The sequence below is a fragment of the Engystomops pustulosus genome, chromosome 3, assembly GCF_040894005.1.
Source record: "Engystomops pustulosus chromosome 3, aEngPut4.maternal, whole genome shotgun sequence".
NCBI classification, from domain to species: Eukaryota; Metazoa; Chordata; class Amphibia; order Anura; family Leptodactylidae; genus Engystomops; species Engystomops pustulosus.
In genome coordinates this window covers 36,088,263-36,115,391 of record NC_092413.1, presented here as the reverse complement: position 1 = coordinate 36,115,391, position 27,129 = coordinate 36,088,263, and the positions used below count along the sequence as shown (strand labels likewise).

At 43.6% G+C, this 27,129-nt stretch overlaps 4 protein-coding genes across 8 annotated transcripts in view; 1 reads left to right on the top strand and 3 right to left on the bottom strand.

The window, feature by feature from the left end:
* Nucleotides 1-9,751: 9,751 nt before the first annotated feature.
* Nucleotides 9,752-14,370, bottom strand: MKKS (MKKS centrosomal shuttling protein). The gene is made up of 4 exons (XM_072140459.1): nucleotides 13,380-14,370; nucleotides 11,882-12,057; nucleotides 11,236-11,346; nucleotides 9,752-10,236 (listed from the first exon to the last, which is right to left on the bottom strand). Exons 1-4 carry the CDS (start codon nucleotides 14,368-14,370, stop codon nucleotides 9,799-9,801), a joined length of 1,716 nt encoding a protein of 571 aa, XP_071996560.1. The 3' UTR covers nucleotides 9,752-9,798.
* A 52-nt stretch (nucleotides 14,371-14,422) lies between these two features.
* On the bottom strand, nucleotides 14,423-14,704 carry LOC140121177 (uncharacterized). Its single transcript, XM_072140467.1, has one exon. It carries the CDS (start codon nucleotides 14,702-14,704, stop codon nucleotides 14,552-14,554), a length of 153 nt encoding a protein of 50 aa, XP_071996568.1. The 3' UTR covers nucleotides 14,423-14,551.
* A 628-nt stretch (nucleotides 14,705-15,332) lies between these two features.
* On the bottom strand, nucleotides 15,333-17,837 carry LOC140121176 (uncharacterized). 2 transcript variants are annotated; one of them, XM_072140464.1, is made up of 2 exons: nucleotides 17,701-17,837; nucleotides 15,333-15,531 (listed from the first exon to the last, which is right to left on the bottom strand). In XM_072140464.1, the coding sequence occupies exon 2, from the start codon at nucleotides 15,516-15,518 to the stop codon at nucleotides 15,333-15,335; it is 186 nt and encodes a 61-aa protein (XP_071996565.1). In that variant the 5' UTR covers nucleotides 15,519-15,531; nucleotides 17,701-17,837. The 2 variants fall into 2 exon arrangements, with proteins under 2 accessions (XP_071996565.1, XP_071996566.1); XM_072140465.1 differs by lacking the exon at nucleotides 17,701-17,837 and adding an exon at nucleotides 17,545-17,691.
* A 568-nt stretch (nucleotides 17,838-18,405) lies between these two features.
* SLX4IP (SLX4 interacting protein) overlaps nucleotides 18,406-27,129 on the top strand; it is a 103,105-nt gene continuing 94,381 nt past the window's right edge. For 3 of the 4 annotated variants that reach the window (XM_072140463.1, XM_072140462.1, XM_072140460.1), the window contains exon 1: nucleotides 18,406-18,548. The gene's annotated coding sequence lies outside the window, so the exon portion shown is untranslated. Of the gene's footprint in view, nucleotides 18,549-18,755; nucleotides 18,855-27,129 lie in introns of those variants that run through there. The other variant, XM_072140461.1, reaches the window with a different exon arrangement.

The following is a 27,129-nucleotide window of genomic DNA, read 5'->3' as shown; positions in this document are numbered from 1 at the left end:
GATTATGGGTCCTGGGCCGTATGAATGTTTTAACCCATACAACTCTGGAATCACTTCCTACATATGGTACTAGAATCAGCTTCTTGGAGAATAGAGGATGTGTCCCTTCTGCTGCTTTCAAACTATGGATTCAGGAACTTTGGAGGACCTTCAAAGGCTCTGAAATGTCTCCTGTGTACCTTTGTATTGAGAGCAGGAACAGATGTACAAGGATTTAGTGGGTGAAGGCCCCTATGATTGTCACGGGTGCTCCCGTGATCCATGTCACAGATCGCGAACACACCCGAGTAGTGCCCCTCTCCGTGCCGCAACTCCCCCCGGCCCGCACTCGCCATTCCACACTCCTGCTCCCATCCATCCTAGGCCGCTCACGCGTCCCTGTTCCCTAGAGTGTGCGAGCGCCAGCACCTGAAGATTTAAAGGGCCAGGACACCACTGATTGGTGCTGGCACTTCAGGGTTTCCCATGAAGACCGGCGGCTCTCATCACTCCCCGCTGGATCTTTGAGCTACCTATCCATAGAGAAAGCTTCCCTGCATCGTTCCTGTGACCTTCCTGTTCCCTTCTGCGTGTATCTCCTGTTTTGACCTCTGACCTGACCTATGACCTCTGCATTTCTGCCGCCTGCCCTGACTACGTGCCTGTACTTTACTGCCTGCTGAATCTGTACCTCAACCTTGGCTGCTACCGTGGGCTAGTCGCACCTGTAGAATGACCTGGTGGCCCCCCCTGTCGCAGCAAGTCCATCTCGCTTTGCGGTGGGCTCTTGTGAAGACAAGGTGCCACTTAGATTCCGGTCCCAGGTGTCGGCTAGTACTACCTCCCGCCGTGGTCCAGAGGGTCCATTGACTCCGAACCTTGACAATGATTATAAAATTTGGTGGGTGGTTAGGGTGGCCATGGGCCCCCTAAAAGGCTTGGACTCAGGGCTACTGCCCAAACCGACTATATTATATTCCACTACTGAGTAGGCTCGCTGATCAGTTCATAGCGGTTATAGCAGACATCTCTGTTCATAGTGATATGGCCACAATTCTGCTACCATTCACTTCAATAGAATCTTCTTCTGCATTAATCCTCTACTGTCACTACATTATAGCTGTGCACTTTGTAGCAGTGATTAAAACACAAAGGCGTACACAGCACTACAGCCTGGTTCATTGTGCTAGTGTTGTACCCATGGCGCATGCACAGGGAATGCGCCGGTGTACTAGAGCGGTTTCACTCTGCAACTGTAGAAAAGGGCAATTTGGGACAGGTGGGACTGTGGGTGGTTTAGTGTCCCAAATTGGCCAGTCCAGTCCAGTGCTACAAGATTCATCCCGGGAAATCCCTCCTGCACATGCAACAATTAACTTAGGCCAAAATAGTTCATGGGCAACTGGACAAAGGTAAAAAAAAAATTGTTATCTCGGAACATATTCAAAATAAAATAATATACAAACTACTTCAATACCATTCAGGACTGGGGCTTCATGTAATATTACTAGTCTATACTGTGAAATTTCAGTCCAACCTGCAAAACAGTTAAAAGTACATACAATTCCTTCATCTAGCTGTTTACTTCTTTCCCTTCATTGCTATTCAGCGCATTATCCCCTGGAAGGGAACTCTGTCAAAAATTTCAAGCAATGGAAAAGATCTTCATGACCCAGTTCTACCTTCTGAGCCTCAGACATATAAGAGCTTCATTTCATAAAACCCAATGCAGATTTACTCATTTGTCTCTTTTCTGTCAAATACCAATGAATAATAGAACATAGAAGAAACACTCAGCGCGCAGCACCCCAATCTGTTTCACAACATTATAAATTGTTTTTTTTTTGGTTTTGTTTTTTTTTTCCCCCATCCTTGGAGAGCGTGAGAGCCTTTTGCTTTTCTTTCCATGATTGTGTCTTACATTATGCATTATTCCTCAATTTTAACTACAATAATAACAAGCATTTTGTCAGAGCCGCATAAACCAATATGAACAGAAGTCGGCCTTTGTAAAATTTAATCTAATTGATTTTGGGGATCATGGCTACAGTTTTTTTTACTGTTCTATTTGATTATGGAGATACCAAATACAGGAACACCTGACTTACACACGACCCCTAGTTACAAACGGACCTCTGAATGTTGGTAATTTACTGTACTTTAACCTGAGGCTACAATAATCAGCTATAACAGTTATAAGGTGTCTGCAATGAAGATTTATAGTTAATCTTGGTTCTTATGACAATCCAATATTTTTAAAATACAATTTTCACAAAGACCAAAAAAATTTGGCTGGAGTTACAATGATAAAGTATACGGTTCCGACTTACATACAAATTCAACTTAAGAACAAACCTACAGAACCTATCTTGTACGTAACCCGGGGACTGCCTGTATGTCTGTTATTTACTACTATGATACTGCTGATTGTGCTTTGTATTGTATGAAGTGACTAGACAATTGCTAAGTATAGTCTTCTAGAGAAAAAAAAAGTTCCATGTTTAAAAATTATTGTTTAAAAATCATCTCTGAAATAGTTTTTTTTTCACATACAAAAAACATTTTCAACATTTTCACATGCTGTGGCTATAAAGAAAAAACATGATGTATAGAATTACTCCATTTATTACAATTAAAGGTGAGTGTACCTGAAGTTTCCATCCAGGTTTTGGTGCAACCTGCACAACCCAGACATATTGCCATGGAACTAAGCATGGCTGTCCGCAGCTGGCCAGTCATAGCCATGGCTAGTTGGCTGGGGGCACCATTTTGCTGGAATGGCTGTTCGGCCCCAAACCTGGCAAAAAGTCTAGATCTCTAGGTTGTGCAGGACATACCCGAATCTCGAATGGAAATTTCGGGTCCACTCAGCTCTGGTTACAATCCATGCTAAAAAAAAATACATTATCTATCAGAGCAAGTTGGCATGAAAAAATCGAAAACAAACTATAGCAGAAATTAGTATTAAGTACAGCATGTATGAAGCCCCCCTGTCTATCCAAAAATTGAGTACTGAGGAAAGGTCAGACAGTGTAACAGCCTGTGACGCTGCAGCATTAAGGGGCGCTGTTAACACCAGGATCCCTTCAGACTCATTAGCATAATTTTATAAGTTGACTCTCAAAGGAAGGGGACCATGGAACAAATACAAGAAAAATACCACATTCACAGCGCCTGAATCTGTGAGTGAGGATGTGGTCACAAGTACTGCTTTGACGCGGTTTAGAAACGGAATTAAACCACACCAGGGCGTGCCATGGACGATGCAATCGGTAACCAACACCCGGTGTATTGTATTGTTTACATGCAGGACACCAGGTGCTGGCTACTGTTCACATGTGTTTCCATAGAAATGCATATGCGATTGGGCCGTGGCACGCCCCCGTGGGGTTTGATTCCCATTATAAACGTAATCAAATTGGTTCATGTGACAGCACCCTAAGTGAAGAGTTAGTCTTAAACATGATGTGCATTGCATTTCTCTCTGCTTGTTTCAATTTTTTACACGAGACCTCCACATTGGTGATTTCGTCAGAGAATATTATACAAATGGGCGGCTCCAGGTTTCAGTAGGCCCCTGGGTGACAGAGCCTCAGTAGGCCGCTTTTCAGTGAACTCATGTCGTAGCATTAAAAATTCAGAAACTAAAACTCCTCCTGTCTCCTGTTCCCTAAAATATTCACTCGTTTATCATCTCAAACTACCCCCTCGTGGTTATTTTATATAATCGTCACTCACGCCCCATGGATTAATTAGATACAGCCCCCCTCTCCCCCATGGATTTCTTATGTACAGCCTTATGTGGGCCTCCCAGCAACTTTGGGCCCCGGAACTTGCCCGGGCATGACTAGTGCTGGTGCCGGTTCTGGGTACAAAACACGGGACTGTGGCTTCAATGATTTCCAGAAAACGGTGTAAAAAGACTAACAACCGAATGTATCAAGGTAAACTAGGTAAGACTTTACAAGACTCAAATATGCCACCTTGTGTATAGATGTGGTATTCAGTAGTTACATAGTACAACTAGAAATAAAGGAGGGCTGGCACTGCAGAGAAACCTTAAAAAAAACACGACTCACGTAGGAAAGTCTCTTGACAACGTGAAGTTGAGAATATATACTTCCTAACATCCATATATTCCTACAGAGCCTGACAGATGGTTTGATGACATCATGATCACCCCCGCCATCACAGATAAGGCACAATACCTGCAAATAGAAACCGCTGCAACCATATTATATTTTATTGTATCTACATCTTAGGGGTTTTATATTTTTTAAAAGAGGCCCAGGTGGGGTGAATTACAAGAGAGAAGGAAAGAAACTGTACTTAACTTTCTCCGGTCTTGCACTATGCCTTATGTTTGCTGGTATCTGTACCAGATTATAGGGGGGCTCCCGGGGCGCGAGTCCCAGGGCACCACCAAATGTGGGCGATTTGGGCGGTCGTATAACCGCCCGACTCACCCACTGTGTATTTGGGACCAGGCTGTGTTTTTACCGTACCGCGCAGTCGAAGACAAGGGGCATACCCCGAACAATATATTCCATGCTCTGCCATTAGACGATCCCAGGAAAATCAAGATGGCAGCGCACTGCTGCTGACGCTGGCGCACAGTGTGACATCACTGCGCCACCGCAGAATGTGACGTCACTGCGCTTTTTGTCGGCTGGGTGCCGCCATTTTGGTATACCTCTGAGGGACACCGCAAGGGAAGACGATGAGGTCGGCGCGCATCGGGGGAACGGAGGAAGGTGAAGTATAATTTCATTATTTTATCTTGGACTGTAAATAGGTTTTATAGGGCAATTGTATATAGTTAGTTATTATAGGATGTATATATAGTTATAATAGGGGGGTGTATATACTTATTATGGGGGTATATAGTTATAGTAGGGGGACTATATATAGTTAGTAATTATAGGGGGTGTATATAGTTATTATGGGTGTCAGTATATAGTTATTATAGGGGTGTAAATAGGTATTATGGGTGTCTGTATATAGTTATTATAGGGCAGGGGTAGGGAACCTATGGCTCGGGAACCAGGTGTGGCTCTTGTGTTGGCTGCATCTGTCTCTCAGACAGATTTTTAATAAATAGTGATGGCTGTTATGTGTGTCTTAGACTGATCACAGGACACAGGCAGCGATGTTACCGATCACCACCATCGTCTAAGCCTGGGTCAAAGAGAAGAGCGTGGGATTGATGAGGAGCTGGCTGCAGGGAGCGCAGGTAGGTGAATATTCTTTTTTTTTTTTTTTTGCTGTGACTACCTGTTTTCTGGGAAGCATGTGATGTGGCTACCTATATATTGGGGGTGCATGTGCTGGGGCTACGTATCTACTTGGGGGCATAAGCTGTGGCTACCTATCTACTGGAAGGCATGTGCTGGGACTACCTATCTACTGGGAGGCATGTGCTGTGGCTACCTATCTACTAGGAGGCATGTGCTGTGACTACCTATCATTTGGGAAGCATGTACTGGGGCTACCTATCTACTGGAGGGCATGTGCTGTGAGTACCTATTTTCTGGGAAGCAGGTGCTGGCACTACCTATCTACTGGGAGGCATGTGCTTGGCTACCTATCTTCTGGGAATCATGTGCTGGGGCTACCTATATATTGGGGGACATGTTATGGGGCTACCTATATATTGGGGGCGTGTGCTGGGGCTAGCTATCTACTGGGAGGCGTGTGCTGGAGCTATCTATCTACTGGGAGGCGTGTGTTGGGGCTAACTATCTATTGGGAGGCATGTGCTGTGGCTACCTATCTACTGGGGGTAGGTTCTCGGGCTACCTATCAACTGGGAGTATCTGCTGGGGCTACCTATCTATTTGGGGGCATGTGTTGGGGCTACATATCTACTTGGGGGCATGTGCTGGGGCTACCTATCTATCGGGAGGCATGTGCTAGGGGTACCTATCTACTGGGAGCCATGTGCTGGGGCTACCTATCTTTCGGGAGGCATGTGATAGGGGTACCTATCTACTGGGAGGCATGTGCTGGGGCTACCTATCTATTGGGAGGCATGTGCTAGGGATACCTATCTACTGGGAGCCATGTGCTGGGGCTACCTATCTACTGGGAGGCATATGCTGTGGCTACCTATCTACTGGGAGGCATGTGCTGTGGCTACCTATCTACTGGGGGGCGTGTGCTGGGGCTTATCTACTGGGATGCATGTTCTGGGGCTACCTATCTACTGGGAGGTGTGTGCTGGGGATACCTATCTACTGGGAGGCGTGTGCTTTGGCTACCTATCTACTGGGAGGCGTGTGCTTTGGCTACCTATCTACTGGGAGGCGTGTGCTTTGGCTTCCTATCTACTGGGAGGCGTGTGCCGGGGTTTCCTATCTACTGGGAGGCGTGTGCTGGGGCTACCTATCTACTGAGAAGCATGTGCATATTGTACAGCTCTTACGGAATAACATTTTAAAATATGCGGTGTTCATGGCTCTCTCAGCCTGACCCTTGTTACAGGGGGTGTATACACTCACCGGCCACTTTATTAGGTACACCTGTCCAACTGCTCGTTAACACTTAATTTCTAATCAGCCAATCACATGGCGGCAACATTTAGGCATGTAGACATGGTCAAGACAATCTCCTGCAGTTCAAACCGAGCATCAGTATGGGGAAGAAAGGTGATTTGAGTGCCTTTGAACGTGGCATGGATGTTGGTGCCAGGCTGGTCTGAGTATTTCAGAAACTGCTGATCTACTGGGATTTTCATGCACAACCATCTCTAGGGTTTACAGAGAATGGTCCAAAAAAGAAAAACCATCCAGTGAGCGGCAGTTCTGTGGGCGGAAATGCCTTGTTGATGCCAGAGGTCAGAGGATAATGGGCAGACTGGTTCGAGCTGAAAGGCAACAGTGACTCAAATCGCCACCCGTTACAACCAAGGTAGGCAGAAGAGCATCTCTGAACGCACAGTACGTCGAACTTTGAGGCAGATGGGCTACAGCAGCAGAAGACCACACCGGGTGCCACTCCTTTCAGCTAAGAACAGGAAACTGAGGCTACAATTTGCACAAGCTCATCGAAATTGGACAGTAGAAGATTGGCAAAACGTTGCCTGGTCTGATGAGTCTCGATTTCTGCTGCGACATTCGGATGGTAGGGTCAGAATTTGGCGTCAACAACATGAAAGCATGGATCCATCCTGCCTTGTATCAATGGTTCAGGCTGGTGGTGGTGGTGTCATGGTGTGGGGAATATTTTCTTGGCACTCTTTGGGCCCCTTGGTACCAATTGAGCATCATTGCAACGCCACAGCCTACCTGAGTATTGTTGCTGACCATGTCCATCCCTTTATGACCACAATGTAACACCCTGTAACATCTGATGGCTACTTTCAGCAGGATAATGCGCCATGTCATAAAGCTGGAATCATCTCATACTGGTTTCTTGAACATGACAATGAGGTCACTGTACTCAAATGGCCTCCACAGTCACCAGATCTCAATCCAATAGAGCATCTTTGGGATGTGGTGGAACGGGAGATTCGCATCATGGATGTGCAGCCGACAAATCTGCGGCAACTGTGTGATGCCATCATGTCAATATGGACCAAAATCTCTGAGGAGCTTCCAGCACCTTGTTGAATCTATGCCACGAAGAATTGAGGCAGTTCTGAAGGCAAAAGGGGGTCCAACCCGTTACTAGCGTGGTGTACCTAAAAAAGTGGCCGGTGAGTGTATAGTTTATTATGGGTGTCTGCATATAGTTATTATAGGGGGTGTATATAGTTATTATGGATGTCTGTATATAGTTATTATAGGGGTGTATATAGTTATTATGGCTGTCGTATATAGTTATTATAGGGGGTTGTATATAGTTATTATGGATGTCTGTATATAGTTATTATAGGGGGTTGTACTGTATATAGTTATTATGGATGTCTGTATATAGTTATTATGGATGTCGTATATAGTTATTATAGGGGGTTGTATATAGTTATTATGGATGTCTGTATATAGTTATTATAGGGGCTTGTACTGTATATAGTTATTATGGATGTCTGTATATAGTTATTATGGATGTCGTATATAGTTATTATAGGGGGTTGTATATAGTTATTATGGATGTCTGTATATAGTTATTATAGGGGCTTGTACTGTATATAGTTATTATGGATGTCTGTATATAGTTATTATAGGGGTGTATATAGTTATTATGGCTGTCGTATATAGTTATTATAGGGGGTTGTATATAGTTATTATGGATGTCTGTATATAGTTATTATAGGGGGTTGTACTGTATATAGTTATTATGGGTGTCTGTATATAGTTTTTATAGGGGAACTGTATATAGTTATAGGTGTCTGTATATAGTTATTATAGGGGGTGTATATAGTTATTATAGATGTCTGTATAGTTATTATAGGGGGTTGTATATAGGTATTATATAGTTATTATATGGGGTGTATAGTTATTATGGGTGTCTGTATATAGTTATTATAGGAGGTTGAATATAGTTGTTATAGGGGAAGTGTATATAGTTAATGCTGGGAGTGCATATAGGGATTACTGGGGGCTGTATATAGTGAATTCTGGGAGCTGTATATAGTTATTACTGGAGAGGCTGTATATAGCGATTGCTCTACCCTGTCTAAACTACAATCAATGGGGGCCCCCGCCAACCTTAATCCGGCCGTGTATCTGTATGTATACAGAAACTCAGCAGTGATGTCACCATGAAAGCACATACGCACTTGAGGTCCAGGCTGCGGCCTGTGTAAGGCCTACATAGGTTGAGAGCAGATGCTTCAGCAGGGGCACTATATACATTTGACATCACCGCTCATCCTCTGTATACATACAGATACTACCGATCACGGGAGGCACATCGTTAGACCGGAGTATGGGAACTATAACTTCTTTAGAGTTATTAAACCACCAGTGCCTAGACAAAAGGGAAAACATGGTCAACCCCTTTAAGGCCTCTGACACAAGTAAATTTAAGGAAGCAGAACTGTATGCATGACCCTCCTTACAGGTTGTTACATTGCTTAGCCACTCAAGTCAAGAATAATTATTCCTTATTATTTCTGCAGTTATTATTATCTGCGAGTGCTTGGGCCTTCTGGGTGTGGTCAGGGATATTCTTTAGTTTATGTCCAGTCTCACACTTCCGTATGCGCTGTTCATCCCTCCCCTCACCAAAGCAAGGAAGACGTCCAGCAGTAAACACGGTGAAAGTTAGAGCATGCTCTACCTTTTCCCTGTGCATGGTGAGTGCCACACTGCCGGAAGCAATCCAGATAGATTCTCTTCGATCCGGGATGTATGGTCGGCTGCCCAGACTGCCTTGAATGGGGACTATGGAGATCTGTGTGTCACCCATCATCATAGTGCACTGAACCACATCTTACGTCTCAGCCTCCCTGACTGTATACTTACGGAGAATATAAATTTTAAAAGCTATCAAAGATGTCTCTATTTGTTCTTGTAATCCCATCCTTATGCATCATTGGATTGATAGAATAAAAAAGAAAAAGCAGAGGGAATCTAAAAACGCAGTCCTCCTTTTAATCAGAGGACACGTAGCGGAAAGGTGATCCCACAGCCATTCCACAAGCATCAGAAATCAGATCACAATGTGGTGAGACACAGTGGGCTCACTGCACAAATTTTGTAGCCAGGTCACAGCCCAGATAGTAGTCGTGTGTATGGGGCCTAAAAAGTCTGTACAAGTGTAGGACATGCAGATGTTTTCGCTCAAAAAAAAAAAATAAAAAAATTATAAAATAAATGGCTATGAAGCAATTTCTTTTATTTCATGACATTCCAACTAAATTACTTCTCAACTAAATTAGTTCTCATCTTTAATAACATATGCCACATCCAGAATAAGACCAGTTGTGTCAACAGCCACCCTTATAGCATTACATTTAGCGGTGAAGCTATCTAAAACCAGAGTCTCTTTGGCGAGTAATAATGATGAGATTTCGGTGCGATTCCTGGGGCTGAATGGCTCATACGGGCTTCCGAGCACAGTCCACTTTGCACCATCTCCTTGGTTGAGAAGCCGACAGCCACACACATGTTTAGTATCCACATGTTCACCATCAATATCAGGAGGTACAGACCAGAAGTGGCCATCCTGTAAATCTGTAAGAACTTCACCGCCATCGTGCTCCAAACTTCGTGCCGCAGCCTCAAACGCGGAGCAGAAGCAGTCAGCCACGAGCTTGTATTCGGAGGCCGTACATCCCAGTTCTTTAAGATAGCGGCTGTGAACGCTCAAACTCTGAAAGGATAACATTGAACAACCAATTATCATAAGAAAGACTAGGCTGGTTTTATAGGATCCATTCATTTATTTTTAGCCATATATTCCTTATTGAACTGAACCCATGTTTCCATAATAGATGATTTTTCAGATGAATCAGCCATTTTTGACAGGACCTGCTATCTGTCTAACGTGTATGGACACCTCCTCACTGTCCCCAGAGATAAACAATGTGGCAAGAAGCATTAAACTGCTCTTCCATCATCTTGGGAGGATAAACTTCTGCTTCTGGCCCCCTTCTATATGGAGTATATATACACTGCATGATATGTGCGGGTGCAGGTGGAATGCTGGGACGGGGCTAATCACAGTGTGGTGCAGGGATGTTTAACTTATTTTCCCCAGGGGCCACATCAGACAAATGGTTGCCCTAAAAGGACAGACTGTCATCGCTGTTTCAAAGTATACAGGGTGATCATTAAAACCAGCCATTTGAGGGCAACCGCAAAGCTGCACCAGAGATACCAGCATGGGCAGTACGTGCCTCTACAGTAGTCACAGTGCCCCCACCATCTGTCTTTAGTGCTGGCGCGTTCAGGCACCGCACATAGGAGAAAGAAGACGATCGCTGCTGCTTGGATGGTGCACAGAAAGCCGAATATCGAGCCACCCTATTGCACTCCTTGCTAGACCAGAGCTGCGCCGGATAACACAAGGCTGGAGTTAAGTTTGACGCCTGATGTTTAGGGGATTCCACTACAAGCTGAAGACCATCTGGATGGTACTGTGATCATACACAGCCAACCATTGCTGACTGCCATCACTGATGGCGGCTGCAATCCCCTAAGTGTAGTACAAATCAAGTTGATTATGATTTTGACACAACGATGCAGCGTCTCGGTATAGACTGTTCTTATCCCAAAGAATATGGAGAGGTGACCAGCTGAAGAGCTTATTGAATAAGTCCATGCTCAACCCCATAACATATTAAAAAAAAAAATTAACAAAATGAAGTACCTTATGCCGTATATAAGCAGCTACGTGCGCTTCAGTGCAGCCTCCACCGAGCAGGAGCCAGGGGTCTTTAAGTAGAAGATTTAAGGTATGTTCGGCTGTCTGACACGTCCGCTGAAATGAAAGGAGAAAAGCCATGATAGTAAAATGTGTGAGCGACTATTACACACCAGCCACAAACAGCGGATCACTGATCTGATCTGTCCGTTTATGAGTAACCTTAGTCTTTTCGCATTGAAGAAAACACTAGACTGCGTTTGCAGAGACAGTGGAGAACCCCCCGGACCTGGTACTATAGCTCAACTCTCTTCTGCCCAATAGCAAGGCCTCCTCTACCAGAGCACAATAAGGTCCAGGACCCCCCCCACAATTGTGGGCAAAGGGAAATAACTTATGGATACAAGAGATTTACCTAAAGTACAAGAGCCTCCCTGATCAGTGGGATCTGGCTAATACAAGACTGAAAACTGTTCCAAAATAAAAAAAAAAAACAAAGTGTTTGACATATCATAAACGACACCAAGTAAAAATGAAAAAAAAAATTATATTTAGCATAACCCAGAATTTAAATCTCACCTATATTACATAAAAAGTGGTCATATTTACATGTAGTAAATGAATGTGCGATTTATGGAAGTAGTGAACTTACCTTGAGCTCTTTTACGGAGGTTTCGTTCCTGTTGCAGAGGACAATGCTGCACACAGCCGTCTCATAGGGGACAAGGTGTAGGTACTGCTTATTGCCATAGGACACTTGACTGATCTGCCTGAGGCGGCCGTAACAAGTGGTGGGAGCCGGACACAGCGACGCTATAGGCTGGGCACCTGCAATAAGGAAGTGGATGAATATTCTCGTAAACTCTGAAGGTCTCTAATCCCTCTTCCTGACTACATACATCCTATTTGCAGATGCCATGTGTATGAAGGATGTTTATAAACATCCTCCTGAACCCTGGCACCTAGAAACACTTATTTCTTAAATAGGATATCTGGATTGTGTATGGAGGCTTCACAGAACCAGATATATTCACTTAGTTGCAAAAAAAAAAAAAAAAATGTTTAGAATTTTTATATGCAGCTTTCTATTTTTTAGAGCAAGTTTAAGAGTGGATATCTCCGGTTCTGTGAAGCATCCATACACAATCCTTATATCCGGTTTATTATGACACCAGCATTGTGTTTCTAGGTGCTAGGGCTCAGGAGATATAGCCGTTTAAAATCTGCCCCCCACCAGCCTTCCAGCTGAAGGCAGAATGTAAAAGGAAACTGCACAAAAGACTTAGCTTACAGTTTGCAGAATTGTAGAAGTAAGCAGCTCCTAGTGCTTGAACAAACGCTGCAGTGTTAGAAGGATAGCGTTACTGTAAACCTCCGGTAACGTTATCTAACACTGTGGTGGGGTACAGTGCAACAGTGTTCATGAGGGGGTGGGCTTGGGGCGTGGCTAAGGGTGGCGCGCGGCAGTCAATGACAGCCTATAGAGCGAGCGGTGCGATCCGGGGAAGAGGCAGCGCCTCGGACCGCCCCCTCATGAATACATCGGACAGCTTTGCGAACGGTCTGACGATTACATTGTACTCCGCCGCAGCGTTAGATAGCGTTACCAGAGGTTTCCGGAAACGCTATCCTTCTAACACTGCGCGTTTGTTCAAGCACTAGGAGCTGCTTACTTACCTAGCGCTGAAAATTTGGGTGACAGGTCCTCTTTAAAAGTGAGTGTTTTTTCATATTTTATTAGATCAAGGGGGAACACAAATATTTACTAAAACATAATAGAAGACTACATGTACTCGATGTAAAAGAGATGTCTGGCCCCACACTCAACTTTGGAAGAGATCTTAGGTCTTAGATGCCCCCAGGCATCAGAAGCTTTACAGTGGTCCGAGCCGAAAGCAAAAGGCTGCTTCCACCATACTTCGGCAGTAATGGAGGTCTACGCCCCTCGCCTTCAATGGGAGAGGAGTTGCAATACACTGACACCATAGGTAAAATATGCACTTGCTTCCAGAACCAGTACCACAAAGTTGCTGAAACATAAGATCATTGTGAGGTCCAGGCTCCCCCCCCCCCCACTTCCTGCAAAAAACAGGTCAGAGGTTAATAACTGGAGTAGAATTATTTTCTACACAGATACACATTACTATTACCTGTCATTTGAGTTAAAGGCTCCATAAGAGCGGCTCCTATTCTGTCCACAGCAAGGACTCCGCGTTCCTTCAGATACTGTTTCAGCGAAGGGTGGATCACTTTTTGACACAAGAGAATCTGCACGTGATCATCCACCATCTGTTTTCCCAAAACAATCAACTCATCCAATATAACTTTCTCTGGATCTACACCAGCCATAACTTCCACAGCGCCATCTCCTGCATCACTAAACTCTCCACATAACGATACAGAAAAGAGGGCCAACGTCACGTCGGCTGAGGGTGGTCCGGAAGAAGGCATCAGTCTGCTCCAGCTGTAGGGTGACACTTCTATGAGCATGCCAGGGACAAAGGCGGACTGCATGACACTTGGGCCTTCAATAGTCACGGTCAGTGTTCTTCCTAGGACACGATCGGGGCCGGACTCACTGGGGACTTTGTGGAGGAAGGATTTTACAATCAATAGGCTCACGTGATCTACTTCTTTCATGGTCATCATGCACGCCGGCTTACTAGCGAGAATGGACCGGGTCATATCGAGAAGCCACCTGCTGTGGGTAAAATCTACATTCACCTTACAAGCACAGTCCTCGGACTTCAGGTACGTCAGGCACACGTCCAGAAGACTCTTCGTAATTCTAATCATCTTGTGGGAGGAGAGGGGTAACCTCAGGCACCGCTCCAGCAAGTTGCAACATAAAATTGCAGCAAAGAGTCCACAATCACTGAAAGTAGATATATGATTTCGGATGGAGGCGACTAGTACCTGTAACACGGGGTGGCTGAGGGACAGGCCCCCCAGTAAGGCGGAGGAGTGAGATGTTGTAGTAACACACCCTCCACTACCATTATGAACCTGCTTGAGTCTTCCATTAGGGCCGTAGCACGACGTCACCATCATCTGCATTACCCTCAGGGCTTCCCGGAGCGATGCGCTGGTCAGGGGCCCGGCCGTGCATAATGATGGCTTTTTCAGCTCAACTCTTTCCATAACGATAAACTCCTAATCTATAAACTCCTAATCCTCAAGAAAATAAATCAGGTTAAGGATTTAACAATCATATAATTTATTTAGCTCACAGCAACACGGGGCATAATGTATAACATTACAAGTGTATGTCACAGACACTAAAAGCGCTGACATCTGTGAATTATCAGAGTTGGGGAATTGCTCAATTGCTGTTTCGAGCGTCCTTGACGGCCATAGTTTCTCTAGCCGAACTTTTTGCCATCCTCTGAATAAAATAAGTCCCGAAGTGGACGCCTAGAAATGCAAAACCGGCCACCCAGAACCAGTTCCTCCTCAGAAAGGATTTCTGTTTCATGGCTCCCAGGTGAAGAAGAAGAGCGGAGTCAACAGAACAATCTGGAAAATATAAAAAGTAACAATTAAATTTTAATTCAACAATTTTCCAAGGTCACATGGATTTTTACCCCATTAAACTCTCAGCTCCCTCAGGTAGGGGATAAAATCTCCTCTCTCCCGTGCACCTATAAAAAAAAATATCTCCCCTAAAATGAGTCCTATTTGCCTGAGATGAGTCAAGTTTAGAGGCTGCAGGGGGCTGATTCACCTCAGACACCTCCATCTTCAGTTACTGTATATAACAACTAGTAACATGGTTTGGCATCATATGAAAGATAAGAAACTAATCTTCCAGATCACATCAGACTTGTGGTGCTGTGAGCTACAGATCCAGAGATACAGACGTATCTGGCGTAGAAGCAGTGAAATAATTGCAAATTCTTGCGCACTGCAAAATTTTGTGATTATTATGCGTAGCGTAGAGGGGGGCAGCTGCATGTTCTACCTGGAGGGTTTAGTAGTTTAATGAGGCAAAATATTGTGACAGGTTGTCTTTAAAAGATGAATTTTGGAGAGCTACAACATGGGTTGTAATAGGTACATTCCTTTAAATATAGACACCTACCTAAAGAACCACAAACACACCACTATTTGTCTTTCGTATCCGTTTCCTTGCTTAAAAGATATCGAAAAACGGGGGGCAATCGGCCTTCGCCCTCAGGATGAAAGATTGAGTTGTACTGCATGTTATACCAGCCCCAGTGCACTACTCCAAGACCTGCGCCCATAACAATCAACACCTTGTAGCTCTTCCACACTGACTGCAGACCCATCACTGGCACCAATCTACACAAAAAAAAGAACAAAAACAGGAGAAAAATAAGGCTACAATATAGGACATAACACGACAGGGACTGGAGAACAACTAAGGGAGCGCACAGCAGAGCCAGGCAATGTCTAGGAGTCTACAGGAACAGCATGCAAAATATACAAGAAAACCTTATGTTACTACAGGTAGAAACCCCCTACAAGCTGCTATGAGCCAGAGAAGCAAAGAAACGGAGAGAGGGTTAGAAGAAGGCTCTGAATATCCCAAAACTGGATGCTATTCTGTGAATTGTATTAATAGCAGCCCCCCCCCATATCCTAGAGTGAGGACCCCCACAGAGCAACACAGGAAAATTCTACAAACAAACTCTAGAGATAACAGAGGAGATAAAATTTGGGATACGCTGAGCCTCAACTTGCATCACATGACCCAAAACTGCCAAGTCACCCTGCGACACCGATGAACGATGTTGGAATCCCCCCCCACCAGCAATAACACTGAGTAATATTGTGAAGTAAGGGGTTAAAATGATCTTTATTGTGTAAATATCACTAGGGGGTTAAGAGGTGACAATTTTCTTTCATGGGATTTCATGTGAGAGCATTAAAAACATCTGATATAAATCTGTGCACCAAACATGGAATGAACTAGTCTGCAGGCAAAGCCTCCACGATTCAATAATAAACTTCACACCGCAGGGTGGTGGCACACATGGCGTTTTGTCTGCCTTCGCAAACGCAGGCTAAAGCCACATCCACCAGGGCGGGCCGCATCGGCGTTTCTATGGAAATGCGTGCGTTCGGGAACGAGCCGCCGGTGTTTTGCATTACATTAACGCAAAACACCGGCGGCTCATTCCCGCGTACGCAGCCAAGACGGCACATCTGCCATCACCCTGTGTTTCATGTCCTGAAATATAAAATGGGGTTTTTACAGTCCTGCTGCTACTCCACACACTAAGGTTCCCTTTGCAATATATGACAGACTGTATGACAGGTTCCCTTTGCGATATATGACAGACTGTATGACAGGTTCCCTTTGCGATATATGACAGACTGTATGACAGGTTCCCTTTGCGATATATGACAGACTGTATGACAGGTTCCCTTTGCGATATATGACAGACTGTATGACAGGTTCCCTTTGCGATATATGACAGACTGTATGACAGGTTCCCTTTGCGATATATGACAGACTGTATGACAGGTTCCCTTTGCGATATATGACAGACTGTATGACAGGTTCCCTTTGCGATATATGACAGACTGTATGACAGGTTCCCTTTGCGATATATGACAGACTGTATGACAGGTTCCCTTTGCGATATATGACAGACTGTATGACAGGTTCCCTTTGCGATATATGACAGACTGTATGACAGGTTCCCTTTGCAATATATGACAGACTGTATGACAGGTTCCCTTTGCGATATATGACAGACTGTATGACAGGTTCCCTTTGCGATATATGACAGACTGTATGACAGGTTCCCTTTGCGATATATGACAGACTGTATGACAGGTTCCCTTTAAAATTAGCAGGAGGTGAATTTTGTGATGAGGATTCACTGCAGATTTCTCCTCTCTCAATTGTAAGGGAAGAACCGTACAGCACAATATCCAGAGCACAATCCACAATGAACCTGCATTTATCATCTGTTTTTTCATTAGGGATTAGGGTCTGATTTACTTGCAAATCATTTCCTGACCTGTAAGAACCAGTGCATAAATCAGCTGTTACTATGTCCATTACACTATAGATGAATACAACATATGAGATGGATATAAGATAGAAAGAGCCAAGTAATTGATGGAACTACAGTGCAGGAGAGCGCCATGTCATCATCAATAAAGACCAAAGAGGGCAAACAAGGAAGGAATCACCAAGGCTGAGCACTTGACAGGCTTGAGACCGCCCACTAAGCACTTACAACCTGATTTGCATATCTGTTAAAATGTACTTCTCTCTTAAACCAAAACTTTTCATAATTTCCCTTAAACTTCTACTGGACATGATATTATAACTATAACCTGGAAATATCCTGACCAAGGCACCCACACACTGTACGACATGAGATCGCTCAGATCACCCAATCACATTGTATAAGAATTCCATACAGCCAGAACTGTACAAGTGTCCAACAAGCCCTGTCTACAGGAGCACATATGTATAGTGGAAGCTCTTACCTGTGGCTACAGTGCGGCCGGTTATGTCACAGGAAGCTCATCACCGGAAGTACAGAGGAGGCGACATCACTGCGCACAGGTCACCTTCTCTACAGACTCGGTAATCACAGCCTCAGTCATCCACCAATAGCAGCGCGTCTCTCGTGCACATCTTCCTCAGGATTGATTGAAACGAGGGCGGGGATTGGTTGTTATGTAACCGGTTACATAAGGGACGTTGAAAAACCAAGGGGAAAGGTGAAGGAGAGAACAAGCGCGACGGACTACAAGAAAATGGCGTCATTATATGTTATGTAATTTTGTAAAAAACAAATGTCGCTATATTTTCATTCCAGGCTGAATAAATATGTTTTGGTGAAAACAAAACGTATACGTGCGTGTGTTTTTTTTTTAAACATAATTCTTGACCTTACACTATGAAATAGAATAAACAGTCCGTGGCAAAAACAAGTCTTCCATTTACATTTTGATTTTCCTCTGTCATCTGGAGGGAGGAGAGGCGGGGATAATGGACAATCACGCGGTTTAAGTCAGAATAGTCCTATAAGTGACCCTAATTTCCGAATAAACATATTAAAAAGTCAATTCCTGTATCAAACCCCCAAATAACAAACTTATATCTAGCAAAAACTCTGTAAGACATGTTAAATGCCAATCTATAATAACCTATACGCATTATTACACTATGTAAGAATTGAAGTCTTTTGTCCCTCCGCAGACGCCGTATTCTGTCCGCCATCATTACTTTGGGCAGAATACTAGCCGGGACATCGCTTTCCAGTACTTAGGCTTTTCTTTCGCGCTGTTTTCTGATTTCTCTGTAGTCTGCGGCCAGTAGTGACACAAAGGTAACAAGACGGTAGATATGGAAAGAATTAGTTCATGGCGTCCTTGTATTTGTGATAGAAGTGACTTCTTCTTGTGCATCTCATTTATTTCGGTAGTTTGAAACTAAACCTTTGCATCAATCAGGCGCTTCTGTTGCCACCTAGTGGTCATTTTAGGGTAGTGTCTTCTGTGTATAAAGACTTGCACCCTGGAAATATGGCGCGACCCCCCTCCCTGGGGAGGTGTCCATGAGGCTTGCACGGTGTTACTTATTTGAGGCACAGCTCTAGCATTATAAAAACAAAAATCTTATCCCATTCACCGAGGTCTGTGGTCAGGGCAGCCATCAGGAAATTCGGGGCCCCATACAGCAAAAGTGTCTGGGCCCCAACACACCCCAAAACCGAACAAGCCTCCTGCCCCCCGCAGTGACCTTTCACAAACAGGGTTTGAGGCCTGTTGCTACGACAAGGCACACTCTTCTGGTAGATTGCCAATAGGAGTCATACTTTTGGTCAAGTATATTTATTATAGTGCAAATATGGCATCAAAAACTAAAGCATGGTGAACAGTAAACATATAAAAGTGTTTAACAGACAACATATAACAAATATAACATTATAAAGTGCAATTGCTAGGGCCGCCACTATCTTTTAATGTTTTAATAAAGAATTGTGTTAATTACCAGTGGGGGTGCTCCAGTGCACCTAAGGGCTCTTTACGTCACCCTGCCACCAGTCCTGAGGTAATCTGAAGTCCTGCTACCTGTGCCTGCTCAGCAACCTCTGTGAATCACTGCATAAGGGTCAGGACTTCATATTTCCTCAGAACCAATGGGAAGGAAAAGAAGGAGCGTTCATTGCATGCCCCAAGGAAACCTAAAGTCCCAGCACCTGCACACTGATTCACAGAGGCTGCTGAGCAGGCACAGGTATCGGGATTTCGGATCACCGCAGGACTGGCCGCTGGGTGACATAAGGAGCCCTTAGGTGCACTGGAGCACTCCCACTGCTCCTAAGCTGGTAATTAACATAATTCTTTATAAAAGCATTAAAGGATAACCATAGAGGCCATTTTGATGGAACTTACAGTGCTGAAGTCAGGGTCATCAGGTGCATAGCATGATACCTTCAGGTACTATGCTGTGCACCTGGTGCTCGATTCCCTTTAAACAAGGGATATATATAAAGACAAAATACTCATGTACCACACTATAAAAATAACTTTATTAGATGCATGCATCTATAAGTGTGTAGTCACAAGAATGCCAATAAATAAGCATCAGCATTCAATGGATAAAGTAAATGCAACTCGTACTGCCTCTATTATAGAGGAATAATGCTTCTATTTTAAGAGCACACAACTTAATACTGCCATATATGTACACTAAAAACATACTACAATACCTTCTCTGATAAACAAGAATGTAACTACCATAGTACTGCCCCCTATGTACAAGAATATAACTACTATAATACTGCTCCCTATGTACAAGAATATAACTACTATAATACTGCCCCCTATGTACAGGAATATAACTACTATAATACTGCCCCCTATGTATAAGAATATAACTACTATAATACTACTCCCTATGTACAAGAATATAACTACTATAATACTGCCCCCTATGTACAAGAATATAACTACTATAATACTGCTCCCTATGTACAAGAATATAACTATTATAATACTGCCCCCTATGTACAGGAATATAACTACTATAATACTGCCCCCTATGTACAGGAATATAACTACTATAATACTGCCCTCTATGTACAAGAATATAACTACTATAATACTGCCCCCTATGTACAGGAATATAACTACTATAATACTGCCCCCTATGTATAAGAATATAACTACTATAATACTACTCCCTATGTACAAGAATATAACTACTATAATACTGCCCCCTATGTACAAGAATATAACTACTATAATACTGCTCCCTATGTACAAGAATATAACTATTATAATACTGCCCCCTATGTACAGGAATATAACTACTATAATACTGCCCCCTATGTACAGGAATATAACTACTATAATACTGCCCCCTATGTACAAGAATATAACTACTATAATACTGACCCCTATGTACAAGAATATAACTACTATAATACTGACCCCTATGTACAGGGATATAACTACTATAATACTGACCCCTATGTACAGGGATATAACTACTATAATACTGCCCCCTATGTACAGGAATATAACTACTGTAATACTGCCCCCTATGTACAAGGATATAACTACTATAATACTGCCCTCTATGTACAGGAATATAACTACTATAATACTGACCCCTATGTACAAGGATATAACTACTATAATACTGCCCCCTATGTACAGGAATATAACTACTATAATACTGCCCCTTATGTACAAGAATATAACTACTATAATACTGACCCCTATGTACAGGAATATAACTACTATAATACTGCCCCTTATGTACAAGAATATAACTACTATAATACTGACCCCTATGTACAGGAATATAACTACTATAATACTGCCCCCTATGTACAGGAATATAACTACTATAATACTGACCCCTATGTACAGGAATATAACTACTATAATACTGTCCCCTATGTACAGGAATATAACTACTATAATACTGCCCCCTATGTACAAGAATATAACTACTATAATACTGCCCCTATGTACAGGAATATAACTACTATAATACTGCCCCCTATGTACAAGAATATAACTACTATAATACTGCCCCCTATGTACAAGAATATAACTACTATAATACTACCCCCTATGTACAAGAATATAACTACTATAATACTGCCCCCCATGTACAAGAATATAACTACTATAATACTGCCTCCTATGTACAAGAATATAACTACTATAATACTGCCCCCTATGTACAAGAATATAACTACTATAATACTGCCCCCTATGTACAAGAATATAACTACTACAATACTGCCCCCTATGTACAAGAATATAACTACTATAAAACTGCCTCCTATGTACAAGAATATAACTACTATAATACTGCCCCCTATGTAGAGGAATATAACTACTATAATACTGCCCCCTATGTACAAGAATATAACTACTATAATACTGCCCCCTATGTACAAGAATATAACTACTATAATACTGCCTCCTATGTACAAGAATATAACTACTATAATACTGCCCCCTATGTACAGGAATATAACTACTATAATACTGCCCCCCATGTACAAGAATATAACTACTATAATACTGCCTCCTATGTACAAGAATATAACTACTATAATACTGCCCCCTATGTACAAGAATATAACTACTATAATACTGCCTCCTATGTATAAGAATATAACTACTATAATACTGCCCCCTATGTACAAGAATATAACTACTACAATACTGCCCCCTATGTACAAGAATATAACTACTATAAAACTGCCTCCTATGTACAAGAATATAACTACTATAATACTGCCCCCTATGTAGAGGAATATAACTACTATAATACTGCCCCCTATGTACAAGAATATAACTACTATAATACTGCCCCCTATGTACAAGAATATAACTACTATAATACTACATATATACACAGAAGTGAACATGCAAAAAATCAGTATTTATCATATACAGCTACAGAAAACACATGAGATCCTCACCTATTGCATCCAGTGACATCAGGTGACGTGTCCTCGGATTAGACTCGTTCCTCATCTTCTCCATTAGTTCCACCATCACCTTGTCTCTTCCTCCACGTACACAGAATTCCTGCAGAGTTTACCACACAGACGTCTTATGTTCTGCACTTTCCCATTGTCCCTTCTTCTGCTACCACCAATACTGTGCCCCAAATACTGTAATAGAGCCCCCTACAATATTAGTACCACACAAATAGTGCCCCATAATGTAACACACTGTAATGGTAAGGGTAATTTATTTCTTCTTTCTCTCCTACCCCAGACATAGAATGAATGGCCCCAGCCTACCCCAGACATATAATAAATGCCCCTGCCTACCCCAGACATATAATAAATGCCCCCTGCCTACCCCAGACATATAATAAATGCCCCCTGCCTACCCCAGACATAGAATGAATGGCCCCAGCCTACCCCAGACATATAATAAATGCCCCCTGCCTACCCCAGACATATAATAAATGCCCCCTGCCTACCCCAGACATAGAATGAATGGCCCCAGCCTACCCCAGACATATAATAAATGCCCCCTGCCTACCCCAGACATAGAATGAATGGCCCCTGCCTACCCCAGACATATAATAAATGCCCCTGCCTACCCCAGACATAGAATGAATGGCCCCAGCCTACCCCAGACACAGAATGAATGGCCCCAGCCTACCCCAGACACAGAATGAATGGCCCCAGCCTACCCCAGACACAGAATGAATGGCCCCTGCCCACCCCAGACATAGAAGTAATGGCCCCAGCCCGCCCCAGACATATAATTAATGCCCCCCTGCCCGAGACATAGAATTAATGCCCCCTGCCAGCCCTAGATATACAATAATGCCCCCCCAGACACATAAATAATGCCCCCTGCCAGCCCCAGATATAGAATAATGCCTCCCACCATATAAATAATGCCCCCTGCCAGCCCCAGATATAGAATGCCCCCTGCCAGCCCCAGATACAGAATAATGCCCCCCCCCCTGCCCCAGACACATAAATAATGCCCCCTGCCAGCCCCAGATATAGAATAATGCCCCCCGTCATATAATTAATGCCCCCTGCGGGCCCCAGATACAGAATAATATCCGCAAGCCCCCCCCCCTGACATATAAATAATGCCCCCTGCAAGCCCCATATATAGAATGCCCCCCGTCATATAATTAATGCCACATGCGGGCCCCAGATACAGAATGTGTCCCCCCCTGCCCCAGACACATAAATAATGCCCCTGCCAGCCCCAGATATAGAATACCCCCCGTCATATAATTAATGCCCCCTGCGGGCCCAAGATACAGAATAATGCCCCCCCCCCTGCCCCAGACATAAAATTAATGTCCCCTTTCTATAATTAAAAAAAAAATACATAATACTCACCCCTTTGGCGCAGGTTTCTTCCTGTCCTCGGTCTTCTGTGGCTTGGTGTAGAGGCTCAGGATAGTGACGTCACTGCCCCGCGCCTCCACACCAAGCCGCGGAGCTGCAGGGAGGGCCGGAGCTGACATGGTAAGTGCCAGCCTCCTCCACGCTACACAGGTTGCGCAATGACGTCGATTGCGCAACCTGTGTAGCTGCCTGTATACACAGACGCAGAAGCAGCGGTGCTGCGCTGCGTCTGTGTACTGATTAATAGTACCTGCATCGAACGATCGTACGATGCAGGTACTATACATTAAATCAAAAATTGTAAGGAGGGAGTGCGGGCGGCCCGGATCAGCGCCGGCCCGGCCCCAGACCGGCCCAGGACCGACCGGCCGCACCTGTGTGCAGCACAGACCGCACAGTCTGCGGCCCACCGGCCGGGCCCCCGGGCCCCCCCCCCCTAGTGTCTTAGAGTCCGGGCCCCATAGGGCAGTACCAGTTGTACTGCCCTATCGGCGGCCCTGTCTGTGGTAGTGACAGGTATTACAGATCGTAATCTTGTACAATATTTGGCTGAGCTGCAATACCTGTTACCTCCTGTAGACAGATGTGGCGCTGTTCTAGGTGTCATTGCCAACCAATTAATCTATAGCTTGACAACCCCTAGATCTATACATTTTGCATCTAAGCAGCAGCTCAGGTTATGTCCACACGCTGGTTGTTTCACACATATTCTCTTCCTAAAATTTGTCTTCTGCAATAATCGGGGGCGGCTTTGATGGGATATATTTATGTAGAAACCGCTAATCCCTGTATCTAGACCCACAGTATAAGAAACTGCAAGTTTGTCAGGAATTCTTGGGTCGTTATGATGACGTCTCATACATTGTGCAGATGGGGGCTGACTGTCTTTGGCCTCACTGGTCACATCTGAATTAGCAACATGTGACCACTAGGGATCGGAGTAGCTATCTCATGGAAATTGTGTGTGACTTAAAAGGGAACCTGTCACCAGGGACCTCATTTTTACTAAAGACAGGCTGCAGGAGCCCTTTACAGCTGCATTGTATATATGTCTTTCTGCCTTCTCTAAGCCTTTGCATTGCAATTTATTGTGTGTTTTAGAGGGTTCTCAATCCCCTAGTGATGTTTACACAATAAAGATCATTTTTGACCCCTTACTTTACAATTTTCCTCAGTTTTATTGCTGTTTTAGCGTCTATCACTTAGTGTTGGTCAGTGTAAAATTCCAGATTGTGGGTGTGGACTCTCTAAGAGACACATTGGGGCTCATTTACTAAGGGTCGTGCTGCTCTGTTTTGTCAGACTGATCGCCTTTTTCTGGGATTACACGGCTTGCACAGGTATTTGAGAAGTTACTGCTCCAGGATTTTGTCACACACAATCCTTTTTTTGGTGCAGCTGCGCTGGCTTCCATGTGACACAAATCGTGCCGTCGGATGTGCTGACTGATTCAGACTGAGCGCAGGATTTTACTTTCAAATTGTGTCACAAGCCCAAGCACTTACATGCAGCACTAAAAAGATGGTGAACTCTGTCGGACCTGAGTGGGGAAGAGACACATGCAGGATATCAGGCGCACAATCTTAGTGAATCTCGGCACAGTGCATTATTGTCGGACGATGCACTTTTAGTGAACTCCAGCGGGCAAGTAAGTAAATGTGTCCCATTATGAGTTCTGTGTGCTGACAATGTGCTTAGATTGTCAGGGTACAGGATTTATATACACTTTCATTTAGCTTCTGAACATTCACTGGTATCTGACATATAGAAAGAGAGATGAGACAGATCAGAGATGAGATAAGATCCATGAGATGCATATTACAAACAATGACTTAGTCAGCTCTGCTACGTATCTGCTCTATCACTATCAGATTTGTGCCTCCCACCCCTTCTCCCCCGGATAAATAACTTATCTTCATGTAGCTTATAGCTCTCCTCTCGCTATACTGCCGGTCAGAAGTGAGTGTGTGTCAGTGAGGGAGGGTAAGGGCTAGAGGCAGACAGCAGAGGGAGAGAGAAGCTCAGCTCCACAGGCAAGATGTCTACCGACCTTAAAGTTAGAAAATCAGGGTCGGAAACCAGGGGCAACTGAAATTGTGCACAGCAGGACTGATAGAGACAGGTTGGAATTATATCTCTGAAATGTTGTATTTATGTTAATAAAAGTGAATTAGATAATGTGATATTTTGTTATCCCGAGTATATTTAACCCCTTAGAGCTCCGCGCCGTAGCTGTACTGCGCAGCTTCCCACTATTGGCGCTTAGCGCAGTACAGCTACTGCGCAGAGACGATGCCGGTTCAGCGCTGCATAGCAGCGGAACCTGCATTGTTAGCCGCAGGATTTCAACGGTAATCTACCGCTGACATCCCCGGCTAACACCCGCGGTCGGAGTGGGCTCCGATCGCGGTTGTTTAACCCGTTAAATGCCACGGTTTAACATGCCTTCCGGGGGTCTTTACCCCACGATCTGTGACGTCATCTTAAAGGAAAAGTGTCAGCCTATGCATCTGCATAGGCTGGTACTGCTAATACCCTGCAATACATTAGTATTGCAGAGTATTATCATGAACAAGCAATCAGATGATTGCTTGTTCATATCCCATGGTGGATCATGTAAAAAAATGTAAAAAAAAATGTTTTTCAATAAAAAATTTCTTTATAAATCACTAAAAATGCCCATAAGCCCCAAAACATATAAAGAGACATATAACACTCAAAAAAGTCTAAATCATAACACAAACCCCACATATATAGTATCACCGCGTCCGTAACAATCCGTAGAATAAAACTAAATAACTATTGAACCCATATGATGAACGCTGTAAAAAAAAAACCGTTAAAAACCCGCCAAAAATTATGATTTTTACCTATTATATCCCACTAAAAATGATCAACAAAACATATGTACTCCAGAATGATACTGTTGCATAGAACAACATGTCCCGCAAAAAACAAGCCATCAACCAGCTCTGTAGCCAAAAACGTAACAATGTTATGCCACTTGGAAGACGGCGATGCAAAAATGATAGATTTTTCCCCACATTAGGGTTTTATTTGGCAAATTTAGTAAAACATAAGAAAAAATATTCATGTCTGGTATCCCTGTAATCGTATCGACCCCTAGAATAAACATAACATGATTATTAGTCTATACGGTGAACACGAAAAAAAAAAAGTAAAAAATCCAGTACAGAATTGATGCTTTTCTACTCATGACCTCAAAAAAAGTTCCTAAATTTTCAACAATGGGTGATACCAACCCCAAAATGGTAACACTGGAAAAAGCATCTCATCGCGCAAAAAAAAATGCCGTCACATGGCCCAAATAACGGAAAAGGGAAAATTTTAGAGCCTTCAAAAGGGGGCAACCAGAAAACTAAAATCCTGGCAGCTGCAGGGTGCTCCTTCCCTTCTGCGCCTCGCTGTGCCCCCATAACACAGTTTGAGGGGTGCAGATTTGAAAATGGGTTGGTTATATAGGGGGTTTTTGTTGCTAAATATGTAAAATTTAATTTCAAACAGTATTTATCCCCAAAATAGTCAA

Excerpts from the sequence above, each read along its gene's own strand:
- MKKS (XM_072140459.1), bottom strand. The coding sequence starts at position 14,370 with ATGGAAAGAGTTGAGCTGAAAAAGCCATCATTATGCACGGCCGGGCCC. Across the intron at positions 12,058-13,379 it reads GCCTTTAACTCAAATGACAG|GTGCCCAGCCTATAGCGTCG; the intron begins GTAATAGTAATG and ends TCCTTATTGCAG. Across the intron at positions 11,347-11,881 it reads CCTCCGTAAAAGAGCTCAAG|CGGACGTGTCAGACAGCCGA; the intron begins GTAAGTTCACTA and ends CTTTCATTTCAG.
- LOC140121177 (XM_072140467.1), bottom strand. The coding sequence starts at position 14,704 with ATGAAACAGAAATCCTTTCTGAGGAGGAACTGGTTCTGGGTGGCCGGT.
- LOC140121176 (XM_072140464.1), bottom strand. The coding sequence starts at position 15,518 with ATGGGTCTGCAGTCAGTGTGGAAGAGCTACAAGGTGTTGATTGTTATG.